At 41.1% G+C, this 15,489-nt stretch overlaps 1 protein-coding gene across 1 annotated transcript in view; it reads right to left on the bottom strand.

Annotated features, from left to right (window-relative positions):
* rbfox1 (RNA binding fox-1 homolog 1) overlaps positions 1–15,489 on the bottom strand; it is a gene marked incomplete at both ends in the record, with an annotated part of 134,933 nt that overhangs the window by 46,563 nt on the left and 72,881 nt on the right. Inside the window, one exon of the mRNA XM_079177368.1 lies at positions 6,004–6,303. Coding sequence (XP_079033494.1) covers positions 6,004–6,303 — 300 coding nt within the window. The remainder of the gene's footprint in view (positions 1–6,003; positions 6,304–15,489) is intronic.

The following is a 15,489-nucleotide window of genomic DNA, read 5'->3' as shown; positions in this document are numbered from 1 at the left end:
CCCTGCTGGCATCAGAAACTGATATGTGAGACAAGGCCAGGCTGAAGAGAGCGTGGCTTCAGACATATGGGAGATATAAAACAGAGATGATTCCTTACATCGGGTTTCAGAGGAGCGACTATGAAATGTAAACTGGAGTAAATATGTCTGACTGTTAAAAGAAACATGTATTTTATCTCAGAAATCTGTTGATAAGAAAAGGAGAAAACATTGAGTCAAACGCCTGGCTGGAGCTGCAATGTTCTTTACATGCTTCACAAGTACAATATTTTAGCATATTGGACAGATTTTATGTCAAACATTGATATCTTTCAGAATTCCTAGAGGCCTACTGTACCTGTACAGTAAATAAATGGCAATGCCCTAAGAGCTATGGTTGTAGAATAATTGGAATTAAAATAGTTTATCCTATTAGTAGCTCGAATGTTTTCAGGTAATGTCATGGTAAACTGCTTATTCAATAGTGAAGTATCATGTGTCTAACACGCTGGCAGTATTGGAAAGTGGAAATTATGAGAGGTGATCATTAGTATTCATCTTCTGGGGACCGTGAATGTCCAAACAAATGTTGTGCCAATCCATTCAGGAGTGTGAACATCATGAGGATGTATCTTTAGGTGACAATGAATACCTCAGTCCTAGAGGGACTACAGATGTGTGTTCTTCGGGTGCCGTCGGAGTTGAAGTCATACAACTCAGATGGTTTCATCTCCTATGAAGTTGGAAGGTTTACAGCAAATTCATTGGAAATCTGCATATTAAATCATGATATATCTTGTGCTAAAAGTTGACATTTTTGGTCCAACATCAAAAACAAAAAAATAATTTCCACTAGCTCCCAGTCCGCAACCCAGTCAGCTAGCCTCCAAACTGTTGGTTCTCAGTCGGTTTGCCTCCCACCTGCAAGCTTCCAGCCTGCTGATCCCCAGTTGGCTAGTCTCCAGCCAGCTAGCCACCAGCCAGGGAGGGCCTCGTAGTTCCCAGTCAGCTAGCCACAAGCTGATAAGCCTCCTGTCCATCCCAAGAAGGATGCATAGGAAAAGGACACGTCAATCCCCCAAGCCGCTCAGCGATATCTTGTCTCCACTGCCCAGCAACATGGCAGATGTCTCTCCAGTTCCTGCAACGGGGGCCACAGAACACTCCTGTTTCTGTTCCTGCTGGGCTCCAGCAACCTCCCATCTCTGTTCCTAGTGGGGCGCACCAACATCCTGTTGTTGAGTCCAGTCCGGATATCCAGTCTTCAGAGACCCAGTTTTGCCTTTTAGTTTTCCTCCGGAGAGGTTTCGTCTTCAATGGCGGCATCCAGAAGGGTCCTGCTCTTCAGTCCTGCTTCCTGGTGGAGTGGTCCTGCCTCCGTTGCCGTCCTCCAGATGTGCTCCGCCTACCTGGTCGTCTTCCTGCCCATCCTCCGGAATGGTTTTGCCCGTTTGTTTGCTGTTTGATTCCCCTTTAGTCCCCTGCCTCTTGCGGCCTGTGTTTCTTTGACTTCCTGTCTTTCCCTCCTTTTTCTGTGTATCCCCTGTGTGGGATTAGTCTCACCAGCCTTGCTCTGTTGCCTTTGTTTCTTCCACCAATCATCTTTAGCCTGCCCTCATGTCCGACCATGTTTTCCTGTCTCCTGCCTCTTGCAGTTGTGACAACTTTTAGGTGTCCTCTGTAAACAGTTTCTGTTGTTGTGTAGTGCTATTTTAGGCATGTTTCTGTATTCTGTTGTGTTTTCTCTATTTGCAGTGTTTTTTCAACACGCCACGCATGTGTTTGTTTGCAATGCTTTGAGCTCTCAGGTACAGGGCACCACGCCTCTCGGCGAAGGGTAGACACACGCTGAGCCACTCAGTGTGGCGCGCGTGCAGCCCTGGACATCTCAGGGCATCACAGACCTGTTATTGCTCAATCTCGTGTGGCTGAACGCCACTTGTCCCTCTAAGAAGCTGGACGCCGACCGCACGGGGCCGCGTAACTAGTTAGCATGCCGGAGTCTCGTTCGTTATCAGAATTAACCAGACAAACCGCTCCATCAACTAAGAACGGCCATGCACCACCACCCACAGAATCCAGAAACAGCATCAATCTGTCAATCCTTTCCGTGTCCGTGCCGGGTGAGGTTTCCCCGGCCGTCCCTCTTAATCATGGCCCCAGTTCAGAGAAAAACCCACAAAATAGAACCGGAGTCCTATTCCATTATTCCTAGTTGCGGTATTCAGGCGACCGGGCCTGCTTTTGAACACTCAAACGTCTCCGCGACATATTGAGTGGCGTAATAATCGCGCGACACAACGCATCGATAATGAAATTTGTTGCCAACTCTTTTAATAATTGATTTTTAAAGATTTTATCGATTCGTTATTGCAGCCCTAATCAGATGGTGATATGATGTATGCGTATGTCTTACTCAAGTAAAACCAAAAAGCTGGCAGCACACAGATCTTTTGAAATTGTAGGGACAGAATTTACTGAACTTTACTGAGCTAATAAAAAATAGTTAGATTAATAAATATTTATTCAGTATTTTCAGTTACAGGTATCATACTAGCATTCAAGAAATAATGATAAAATTGATTATAGTGTTTTGTTGAATCTAAATTCATAGGCATCCTTATTTACATGCTAAAAGACAATGTTAAAACCCTGTCTTGATTTAATGCTGTGGTAGAAATACTATGTTAGCTGATACAGTTTACAGGTACTCACTGACAATAGGTTGCTAAATTGGAAAATCACTTTTCCATCTGTCCATTTCATCTTTCAAAATGTTCCTAATCTGCCTTATCAGAAATGCAGGTTTCTGTCTATGTACTGGGTGCTGAGAGTCTTGTGTGACGATTTATTTTCCACAACCCTGCATGTTGGCAGTCTCATCAGTTCTCCCTCTTAGTTATCCGTCTGCTGCCTTCCCTCCCCCATCATCATCAAACCTTCCACTCACTGCTTTATTGTCCTCTTCCTCATCTTTTCAGCGACATCTATTGTGTGTGTCTCTCTGTCTTTCTCTCAGTCCTTCATGTGTCAGCTGTTTGCCCCTATGGTGAATATAATCAATAAATGACCATGGAAGCAGGAATGACATAAGACACTAAGAACAGCTATTAGATTTGATGATTTAACAATGTACTTATTTGACCTGGGACACAACAAATAGACGTTGCAATTTCACAAGCGTAAGCCTCAGAGGGATGACCCTTTAGGGTGTGTTCTCTAGTCGAACTATACAGCTAAAAAAAAACACAACTGTATAGTACTGTAAGTACAGTATTTTGTTTCCATTAAATCAAACTTTAAAGTTCATCTGGTAACAATGTTGTCTTGGGTAATTATGACCATGAAGGTTACTGTGAGTAACTGGTTTTGAAACAGTCTCAATGTAATGATGGTGCTTCTATATTACCTCCATAAGGAAACAAGACTATCAGAGAGAAGTTTAGCTATTTCTATAATTATTTTTAATGCATGTCATCAGTGCCACCGGGTCAGGCTCTGTGCCAAATGAAAATGACTAATGACCTTCTAATTGCATCAGACGTCTCAGTATTTGTCTTGTTGAACCTTAGTGCTGCATTTGACACTATTGATCATTACATCCTATTACAGAGATTATAACATTTAATTGGCAAAAAAGTGACCGCAAGATGGTTTGTATCAGATTTATCATTTTAGTGTATGTAAACGATGAAACATCCAAGCACACCAACGTTAGTCATGGAGTTCCACAAGGTTCTCTGCTTGGTCCAATTATATTTACCTTTTATATGCTTCCTTTCGGCAATATTATCAGAAAACACTCCATACACTGTCATTGTTATGCAGATTAGTGCTGGGCGGTATGACCAAAGATGTGTATCACGGTATTTTTTAAGATTCTGGCAGTTTCACGGTATATCACGGTATTTTATTTTTGTCCTTGACTGTGTTTTTATATCGGTTTATAGTGGCTTACTCTACTGTCAGGAGTACATAGAATATAAAAACATTTTAATGTCATCATGTATCAAGGCTTTGCTTACTATGATTAGATATATTTCTATTAATGCTTCTATTACTGCCTTTATTATCATTATCATTGTTTTGTATCCACTGCTGCTGTTATTTTAATAGTAATAATGTTCTATTATTGTTTCCACTGTTATTTGTGCTACTACTGCTATTACTACTGTCATTATATTTATCATATATTTCATATGGATTGACTTTGTTGAAATTCTATTATGTTGTTCATTCTGTACACATGGCATATATTCCTCTTCTGTCCACCCTGGCGGAGGGATCCCTTCTCAGTTGCTCTCCCTTGTTTCTTCCCTTTTCCCTATATTATATATATATATATATATATATATATATATATATATATATATATATATATATATATATGGAGGGGTTTTCAGGGGGGGTGGGGGCTTTTTCTATAAGAGGGTCCAAGAACAAAGGATGTTGTAAAGCCCTTTGAAGCAAATTTGTAAAACATGATATTAGGCAATACAAATATAATTGAATTGAATGCAAAATTATGTATAAAAAAGGCTTTTGATGTTATGAGAAAACTGTCTGGCAGTTTGTTATAAAATATATCCTGAAGGAACTTCAAGCAATCACAAGATGGATATAAAATAACCAAAATCTCTTTGTGTTTATAAAACCAGTTCTAGAATCACATATCTCCAGATCTCCAGATCCTGATCCTGTCCTTCAATGATGTACTTCCAGGTCATGGTTCAGTTCAACAGCCCCAGTCATGTTCCAGTCCTACAAGGCCCTACTTCCAGAGCACGAACAAGTCCAACAACCATCTGGCCATTACCAAGTCTTACACCCCTAAACCTGCAGGTTGTTGTTCAGGCTTCCATTCTTACAGCCCCTATTTAAGACATCTGCAAACACGAAAATGAAGACAAAAGTTCATTTACACAAAGCAGCCAAAGAAAATGTCTAACTGGACGGACATCGACATTATGGAACTTCTGTCAGTAAGGGCAAATGCCGAAATTATCAGACAAATTCACAAGACGGCGTTGTTTATGACCAAGTTACAAACGGGCTACGTGACCACGGTGCAATCCGCGTCATGCCCTGCCTCCAGCACAGTCTTATCAGGCCTCCCGTTGCCTAAAACAAACCAGTATTTTCAGTCGGTGAGAATGAGTCTGACGGGGACACTATCCTGATGTGTGCCACATGTGTGCATATGAGAACAGTCTTTTACCAATGTTTGCTTGCCTTTCAAAACACACCACTACTAAGAAGGGCGAAACCCTTACAAAAACCTGCGCCTATCTGCAGGATATGAAAAATAATAGTAGTAGTAGTAGTAGTAGTAGTAGTAGTAGTAGTAGTAGTAGTAGCAGTAGTAGTAGTAGTAGTAGTAGTAGTAGTAGTTTCATATTAAATGTTGGAACTCATGAAGGAAATATGTTATACACAGACACAGTGGTTTTAATGCTGGAAAGAAATGCAACACTAGATATGTATAGTATGATAGTATACTGTTAAGGGGATTTGATTTAAATGGTAACCTTACCATGAGGACAGGACTTCTGAGATACTAGTTGACGTTACTGCATCCAGTGACTACCACTACTACCAGCCCTCCCTTTCCTTTTTTGCCCGCCTTGTGGATGTCTTCTATAGGATGACCTGTGATGGGGTCCGGGCAGGATGGGAGGGAAGGGTTGGTAAATAGCACTGAAGTATGGAAATGGTTTTGTTTTGCTACTGTATGTTTTTATGGGAGCGGCCTTTTGCTTTCTATCTTATTTGAAAGATGGTGTACAATTATCTTATTTCATTTTGAAATAATCTCGGTATGCAAAACTACAAAAGCAAAAGCAACAAACTGCTCCTAAACTAGAATGTTTCTTTTATGTAATATATTTCTCTGTTGCATGTTACAAGATATATATAGCTCAGGTTGTTTAAAATTAATAATAATGAAAAACATGGTACAGTACAGAAACAATATACTATGTAACCCAGCCAACTTAAACACCAGCTTCTCCCATGATGCCTTACTGTGGCTGTGCCGGTGACCGTCTGACTGCCGGACTCTGACCCGATCTGCTCACTGTGGCTCTGTGAGGACTGGTACATGTTGAGTGGATGCTCACTGACGGAGGCCTGGACACCGGTGTAGTCCTGTGGTGCTGCTGGGTGCTGGTGGGGATGTGGGTGGGGGTGTGGATGTGGATGTTGATGTGGGTGTGAAGCTGTGAACTCAGCTGGAATGCTGTTCTGGGAAGGGGGGGCAAACTGGGCTGATGGGTAAGCCTGGGTCATGGATGGGTCTGGGGGTGCCGGTGTGTCCTGGTTACCCTGCATGGACAAAGAGATTCACTTTTTAATTTGGAGGACCATTTTAACATTCCATCATAATATATTTTGTTCACTTCCTGGAATGCTTTTTAAAAAATCTATTATTGTATTGTTTTTGGCCATGCTAGTGGCAGGGCTGTATAGGGCAATGTCGGTCAGTCGGTCGGCCACTTTGGTCCGGACGGAAATATCACCACGTTTGGACAGATGACCATATTTCCAGACATTTATGATAGAGGATGAATCACAGGGATCTTGGTGATCCCCTGATTTTTCATAGCCAGTTGGCATTTTTCATTCAGGGTGAATGTCTCAACAACTATTGGATGGATTGCTCTTAGAGACGAACTCGTGAGCAGGTTCTTCCTCCAGCAGCCTAGTGAGTGAGATGAGGTCATCAGGGAGATTCAGTCCAGCTGCTGGCTGAAGGTTATCTAAGGCCATGTCCACACTACTCCGTTTCCATTTCAAAACGCATATTTTTTGCTACGTTTACACTAAGCGTCCACACTACACCAGATTATGGACGGTGTGAACACATACGTTTGGAAAGATGACGTAGAAACTCGCGTTTGCTACTTGATTGGTTCTTAGCAGTCACGACGTGTCCTTCCCTGATTCGTCACTCCCCTATCACGTGACCCTTTCCCGGAAAATCACAAACAACAGCCTTGACTATCGATCGACTACCAGGTTAATTTAACATGGACAACTGATTACAGGCGATGCTGACCTTGCTGTCTTTACTAGCAGCTGTTATTCAGTTAAAGCAGGGGTCTCAAACTCATCTTCACTCTGGGCCACATCAGCATCACGGTCGCCCTCAAAGGGCCGGATGTAAATGTCAGACTGTGTAAATGTAACTACTCCTAACATATTGGTAAATAACTGTCTCTGCATTTGATTATTGTTCATTCAAGTGTTTTTATAATATTGTACATGCAGTTATATAAATGTAAATATATTTAAGCACATTTCTGTTGTTATAACTTAAATCCTTTTAATTTAGGGTTAATAAACCCACATTACTCTATCAAAGATCAAACTTTTAAAGAAAATAGCAAAGACAAATATCAAACACAAGTTATTACAATAACTTTGTTCAATGCTTAAAATCCTTTCAAGGGTGCGTTTGTAGAATTCCACGTGAAGTATTTCATGTGTTGTAAAGCGACGTTTAAAGTCGTCTTCAATGTACTCACAATACATTTCCATGTCAAATGTAACCTATGATGAGCTGCTTCTATGACTGTGTGTTTAAGTATCTCATCATTATGACTTTCTATCTCATAACTTTGACTTTCTATCTCATCATTTCGACTATGGGGATATTTTTATTCTCAAGTCTAACTTTTAATTATTTATTTTTTTAACTTTTTCTAAACTTTTTTTTTTTTTTTTTTGCGGTCGGATTCGCGGGCCACATATAATGACGTGGCAGGCCGGATTCGGTCCGCGGGCCTTGAGTTTGAGACCCCTGAGTTAAAGTCTGCATTTCTGCAGAGGAAGCAGCTGTTATTGGAACGATTAGTGAGCGGCGTGTCCAGCGACGTTATCAGACCTACGGAGCGGACGTCTGGAGTCACAATTTGAGACTTTGAGGAGGACGACGGACACAAAACGGAGGACTTTCCTGTCCTTATTAATGCTTAGTTTGTTCTGCACAACTATTGCGAAGTGAACGCACATAAACTATAAAGGAACTAAACATGAATTGCTCTCCAGTAGGACAGAGACTTCAGCCACCAGCAGAGCTACGAGTGAGAACAGACGACAACGAAACTGAGGAAACGAGTGAGAGACGGGTGTTGACCACATTTATGGATCATAATCTAGTAAACCTTTATGTGTAAGTGTTGATTTTAAAATAAATTTGATATGTGAGAGAGATATAGAGCAAGACCTGCAGCGCTGTAACTAAGTCTGAAAAAAAAGTTATAGAGGAAGATTTTAGAGGAAGATCTTAAGTATCAAACACAACCTTTCATTATTAAAGACTACTTTATTACTCTGTTGTATTTTTTTTAACTAAGCAACCAATCAACCTTCTGTTTACACCGGCACCCACCATCATGCCCAGTGTACGTGAAGAGTCACGTGATATTCGTTTTCAGGCGTTTTAGTCTGGACGGAGATCATTTCAAAAACGGTGCTGAAACGCTGTGTGGACGTATTGGTGTGGACGTATTGGTGTGGACGTATTGGTGTGGACGTATTAGTGTGGACGTATTGGTGTGGACGTATTGGTGTGGACGTATTAGTGTGGACGTATTGGTGTGGATGTAGCCTAAGCTGGGGACGGTCATTCTCTCCCTCTGGCTTCCACCCTATCTGCTTTTGTAACATTTAGATAATTAGACTAATTTCCCTTACTTTTGTGAAACAAACGTTTTAGTTACAACTCATGCGTGGTCTCCCCTCCTTTGCCAAACCTTGAGCCCGGTTCTCATATATTGTGGGCTTGTTCAGAAATAAATCAATCGTTTTGGTAAGATGGAGGGCTTTGAGGACATTTGGCCCGTTTGGTTTATGTTGCTACCTCCTGTGACAAAGGGGCTTTGTTAACGTGAATGTAGGCATTTGGGGCTTTAGTCAACATTGTAGACTATGCCTACTTTATTGTATTACCTACTAAGTGCATATGTGGGGAGTATTAAGCATTTCTTTTATGTGGGAGAGCAATATTCTAGTCCTTTGTCATTTTGTCAAGTGTTAGTCAATTGTGCATTTGTGATTTAAGGTTACTGGAGTTTGCTGTCATTTAGTTATGTGAGGTAATGCCATATCTTCCACATACACACATTCATATAACAAAGATGATGTGCAACCAGATGTTTACGGCACATCCCACTACAGCTGGATACATCAACCATACATACGTATATTTACAAATCAAAAAAATGAACGCTTTAGAATATTAGTCCATTGTAACTCAAAAAAGTCTTGTTGTACTCAGTGTCATCTATCCATGCTCATTTACAGTCTCTTACTTCTGAGTGTAATAAGACTCAACAACTCAACTGATTAGTCCAACGAATCACCGCCTGCACACACACAAGTCACTCCATGTAGAGAAAACGTATGAAAGCTGCCCTGTCTAATAAGAGAGTTTATGCATCATTGAGAGAGTGGGGTTATCCACATACACACACACACACACACACACACACACACGAACACTGTCTGTACTTGGCATACAGAGGAAAACACTCAAGTTGTCCCAGGTCATTAACATGACTAACTGCGAATGTACAATAAATACTCTTTGTTGAACTATCTCTTGGCCAGACTCCATTTCAGGTATTATATATTTGTATACATGTATTTAAAAGTAAAATAGCCAACAAATATAATAGTAATACATATTTTGCTTTGGTCTATAGGAATTGTTGGCATAACTTTTGTGGATATGGAAGACGCACCACATATGGATGTGGTCTGGCTCACATTTGAACCTGCTATAAGCAAGCGAGAAAAACATCCAACCAGCAAGTTGAAAGATGATCTTACTTAACGTCTTATTGTTCTTTTAAATCGTTCATCCAAAAGCTGAAGACACGCTCTTCATCTGCAAAGGAAAAAGGAACAGCCCCATTAAGAGACTCATGGACCTGAGCCAATGCTAGGTAGGATGGATTCATCTGTCTTTGTGAGCCATGTGACCCATGTCTTTCATGTTTTAGCTGTCCCACATCTGCTGGCAAACATGTTGCCAAAGCCCGATCTCATTATCCGGATACAAATCCGATCACTATAACTAGGTGGAAATGGTGTCCTGGAAGCTGTCTGGGTGGCATTGTGGTCTGATCTCCAACAGGTGTAACTTACTCTGTATAGTTTGGCCACTTTCCATTCATAAAGACAAGTTGAAAGGTCATCTTACTCTGCCTCTCTGGTTCTCACATGAGGAGCCCATACACAGCATCACTTCCCTTCACATGGGACACATGTGAACGTGCAGAACTGTGATTAGATGTCATCAACCATGTACACATTACAAGTTTCATTCTAGTGACTTGGTGTGTCAGGGACTCAGGAGAAATCCGCACATCAATGATTTTCCTCTCTTTTCAGATACAAAGGCCCTGAACTAAAAGAACAACCCGTTCTCACTCCCAACTTGTCAAATGTCGACACTTGGTCAGTGACATCTGATACAACACAGCCAGGCACTGAATTAGTGTCTGAATGAGCCACACCGGGCTTTCTACGAACATTAATGTAAATCCATCCACATCATTATCAGACGCTCAGAGTAGCTAACATGACTGTTTAGCTCAAAACAAAAAGACACAAGTCTCAGTGAGATACAAGAGTTTTAGAAATGTGGCTTCACAGAAAAATAGTGAAGACATCGATGGAAAGAAAATCAACATGCCCCAAAAACACTTTGTGTGGTTTGTGTATGTGAGAGAGGTTACTCCTGTGGGATATTTATATCCCAGCCATTACAGAGAGAGAGAGAGAGAGAGAGAGAGAGAGAGAGAGAGAGAGAGAGAGAGAGAGAGAGAGAGGTGCAGCCATATGTAGGAAAAAGTAAGAGGGAGAGAGTGAGAGAAAAAAGGATGCAGACAGTGAGTCTTGGCTAAATGCTCTGCTGTGTAATGAGAACCACATTTAGAACGCTGAAATATGCTTTACGTGGCAGAGCACTGCACACACACATATACACACACACACACACACACACACACATGCACAGGCAACTGGAGGAATACAATTAAATTGCAGAATAAACCCACAGAGAGGAAAGGAATTTCTCTTCTTCAGAGTAAAACTCGTCACTTGGTATTCTTCCCTGTATGTTACTCTGCTCCAAAACTGTCTCACTATTTCTCAAAAGACAATGTGTGCCTTGTGTTTTACATTTTATTGATTATATTTCTTACTTCTGAAAACACGATGACTTGACTTCTGGAAGATACTGTACTGTAGTCTTTTGTGGAACTGCATTTGTCCAGTCAGCATAATGTGAAAGTCAGTGTCACACTTTACCAGGTGCCAGAAAGAAAGAAGCAGTTCGATGATCAGACGTTCTGAACTGAAACCTTCTTAATTATCCCTCATAGCACAGTAAAGGCTGACTTTCTGTCACAATGCAAATATTACGCAGTGAAAAGCAACGTCATTTCATTTCATTGTACAAGCTTGGTCTTAGCTTTCACATTGCTTTCACAGTGCGTCAACCAATCTCGTTGACATATTTAAAACGTGCACTATGGTGTATAACGACACGGAGGCTTCCTAGTCCGAACCCAGACGACAAACTTTATTAGTCCCTTTGGCCTTGATAAAGGCAGCACAGACCAGATCCACTCCTTCAGTTCTTACCTTTCACAATAAAAGCAGACATATTCTCTGCAGAACTGTTTACCAGAAGGAAGTCAAATTCACTCAGAGCATTTTACTAAAAGGAAACTCAATAAAACAGCTTACTTCGGCTAAAGAACAATTTAGCTCAGACAGACAGTCAGACGCTGCTCTGGGTCAATAGGATCCCGGTAGTTGTCCAATTTGCATTGCAGCAGTATTTCACATTTAAAATGTTTGTTTTCAACCAGTGTGATCATCTGGTCGCCCGTGTCTCTCCCTCTGTCTGACCTGTTGCAGGTCATGTTTCTGTCCTCTCAGATCTACAATGTGAAACCCGAGTTGATATGAACTGTAGTTCAAAGATTGAAAAATTGGCTAAAAGCTTGCCAACCACTGACTCTGCCTCCTGGCATTGCAGACACCTTTTGATTTTTTTCATGCTCTTCTTGTTGATATAGAGAGCTGCAGGGATGACGTATTCTTGTATCCAGCAGGAAGTTGGCCTCACACTGGTTCCCTCCACAAAAAGCGAATGGGATTCTTCCATTTGGATTATTGCACAAAATATTCTCTGTGGCAAATACACTTTTATGATACTTATACGTTTTGTTCAGCAAGATAATCTTCACTAGTGAACACCTTTTTCTGTGATTTTAAAGTGTGAATACAATCTGCAGATGTAAAAAGCTAATGTTATAAGACTATGAACAAACTACTCCATGCTCGGTCATGAGTGTCACGTTTCTAGTCTCATTTAGACCTTTGTTAGCAACCAACTCTTTTAAGACGCCTAAAAGTCCCAAATTCACTAATTTACTGACCTATATTATACTGTAAAACAAAACGTTAAAATCTCTTTAGCTTGTGTTAACCACAGACCTTTTTTCAGGCATCTAACAAAAACCCATTCAACAAACACACTGACCTCCAGATCAGGAAGTGCGTAAATGCTGACTCATTTATGGGTTTTAGGACTTATTCCTGCAGAACTATAATGTGCAGTATACATTGGACTAGTCTACCTGGCCTAATGTATCCCACAATGCAAAGTGCTAGAAATTCAAAGTTAATGGTCACGACAACAGTGACCGAAGCAATTTATAACTATTTTTAACTATTTTTGCGTGCTATTTTATTTTTAAATTCATTTTGGAGAATTTCTGTGGCTCACAGAGTGGCTACAGAGCAGCCGGCAGTGGTGAGGAAAGAGCAACGTCTGAAGGGGGAAAGAGACAACCTGACCCTTGTTAACATTAGATGAAACTTACTAGAGCTAATACACACTAGTATGTGGAGGGATATCATTCCACTGTTGTGTTGCTGTAACTAAAAAAGTAGTTTGAGCTCATCTTGTTTGACTATGTCTTATATTTACAGTCTCCCTTCATCTTATTTCACTATGAGCTACTAGAATAAATGAATGATGTGGGGGAGCTAAACCATGAAGTATCTTGTAAAGTCAAAAAGTCCAGAGTTTAAAAAGCTTGTGCGAAGACTAAAACCTGGCCGAGCATACTGCAAAATGAATGGATTCACCAGTGTCATACTGCATACCACTGATATGTACTGTATACTACATACTGCCACCGTAAGTAGCATGTCTTAGAGGTCATTCTCAGGTCCTTTTAGGAATTGTTTTTCTAGGGAGGGCACTCTCAATATGTGTCGTCATCCTGGCCTTCATTTATTGCTGGTGGCATGTCAAAGTCTGCTTCCCGACGAATTGTGATTCCCATAGAACTTAAGGTTAAGCTGTGATCAGAAGTCACAGAAATGAATGGTTGGTATAAGGGCTCATTGGGTTCAGGTCAAGGTAAGGGGAAGAGCAAATCAATAAAGAAACGCTTCATCATAACCAACTGTACTGCTGTTTAGCAAGGGCACCGTCTAAGGGACACACAGAGAATTTCTCACTGAAAGAAGTGTAGCATTAGAAGATACCCACAGTATTAACGGCAAACCATGGATTAAACCAGAGGAAAAGAAAAAAACACTGATAGTGTTTTCAGTTTGAGCAATGTGCTCTGATTGGTTAATCGAGGTATCGTTCAGCCCCACTTGCGGTAATTGGTCGTAGGTAAAGGAGAGGGCGGGGCTAAGAGAAAAGAAGCGGGAAGAAAAGAGGAGTGCAAAGGAAGGAGGAGAGAGAAGAGAGGGGTATAGATAAAGAACGGGAGAAATGCGAGTTTAGATAGTTTTGTTTTAAACTGTTTAGCTGTTTAGACAGTTTACGGTACCTTGCTTGTTAATCTCAGTAGAGTTTTCGGAGAGTTTGTAGAAGTTTTGCTCTGTAAAGTACAAGTTGCTTCAGAGAGAATGATGTTAGACATCTGCGGAAACGGGTCTCAGAAGCACAGCCAAATCAAGATTCTCCTACTAACCACAGATGGGAAAGAGCCTCGCCTCAAAGAGACTCAGGTGACTTTTTCTGCTACCGTTGTGGTGAGGACGGGCATGTTGCTACTAAATGTAGTACTCCAGAAAACTACCAAAGAGTGATACAGAAACTAATCCTTGCTCAGCGACAACTGAGAGTAAGTCAGAGAGAAAGAAATGCTTCTACAACTGCAGGGAACACCCATAACGTCAATGTGAGGAGAAGTGCTGTAAATGTCCAGGCTAACCAGCTACCAGAAGGACTCATAGAGCCACCGCCTGTGTAAAGGGAAATGGAAAACCCTGCACTGCTCGCCTTGATAGTGGATCACAATCTGTTCCACTAGCTTCTGTAAATCAATACATTCAGATTCACATTTCTGGAGTTTACTTTCTATATTCTCTGACAAATCAGTATCAGTAGAGGCAGTTGCTGGACACTGGGCGAAGGCAGGGTTCACCCAGGACGGGGCTCCAGACTATCACAGGGCTGGATAGAGAAAAGCAATCACACTCACATCCACACCTACGGGCAATTTAGAGTCATCAATGAACCTAAGCTGCGTGGCTTTGAAGCTGGAGAACCCGAAGAGAACCAAAGCTGACACGGTGAGAACATTCAACCAGAAGGCCCCCCAGCCCGGGATCAAACTTAGCGCCAGTTGTTGTGAGGCGACAGTGCTGAAAACATGAATATCATATTCACTGTCTGATAATAGATCCCACTATGATGCACATTGGTCCTTAAAAGAAAAAATAGATATTGAATAAACAACGATATAACATTCCTTATCTAGCTACATGAAGTAAGACACACTACATAGTGTTGAGGAAGGTTTGGTTCTGTATTTGTAGTTATTAGTGCATGTCAATAGATAGGGAATGCACATTTTCTTACTTCTGGAACAGAACCTGGATGTTCTGGATTCACTCCGCCTGAACTTTGATGATTACAGGAATACGTCTCTCTCAACATACGTACAACATATGAGTATGGTAATACATCTTATTAAACCAACACCAAGTAATAACATATATGTTTCATTCAGTACATGTTCCCTGACAAATAAAATGAAATAAATAGTTATATTTATCTACATCCTTCCTTCATATTGACTTACTCTCTAATCCACTAACTGCTCAACAAACAACCTTTTCAGATCGCAGGGTTTCAAGGTTTCTTTTAAAAACAAAGCTACAGCTTCTCTCCCACTTCTCTCTCTCTCTCTCTCTCTCTCTCTCTCTCTCTCGCTCTCGTTCTCTCCCTCTCTCGAATGCGTACATTTGTCGACTCTCTCTAGGTAGAATTAAATAGATCAAATCTACTTATGGGTACAAATAAAGTAACTAGACATACACCACCACACCACACAGATGAGCCCTGCAAACCCACAAGCACCGCATACTGTAGAGACACACACACACACACACACACACACACACACACACACACACACACACACACACACTCTCATAAGCATAAAGACAACACACAAA

This window comes from Pholis gunnellus (assembly GCF_910591455.1).
Source record: "Pholis gunnellus genome assembly, chromosome: 17".
NCBI classification, from domain to species: Eukaryota; Metazoa; Chordata; class Actinopteri; order Perciformes; family Pholidae; genus Pholis; species Pholis gunnellus.
Note: the sequence above shows the minus strand (reverse complement) of the source record. Positions and strands in the feature narration are given on the sequence as shown.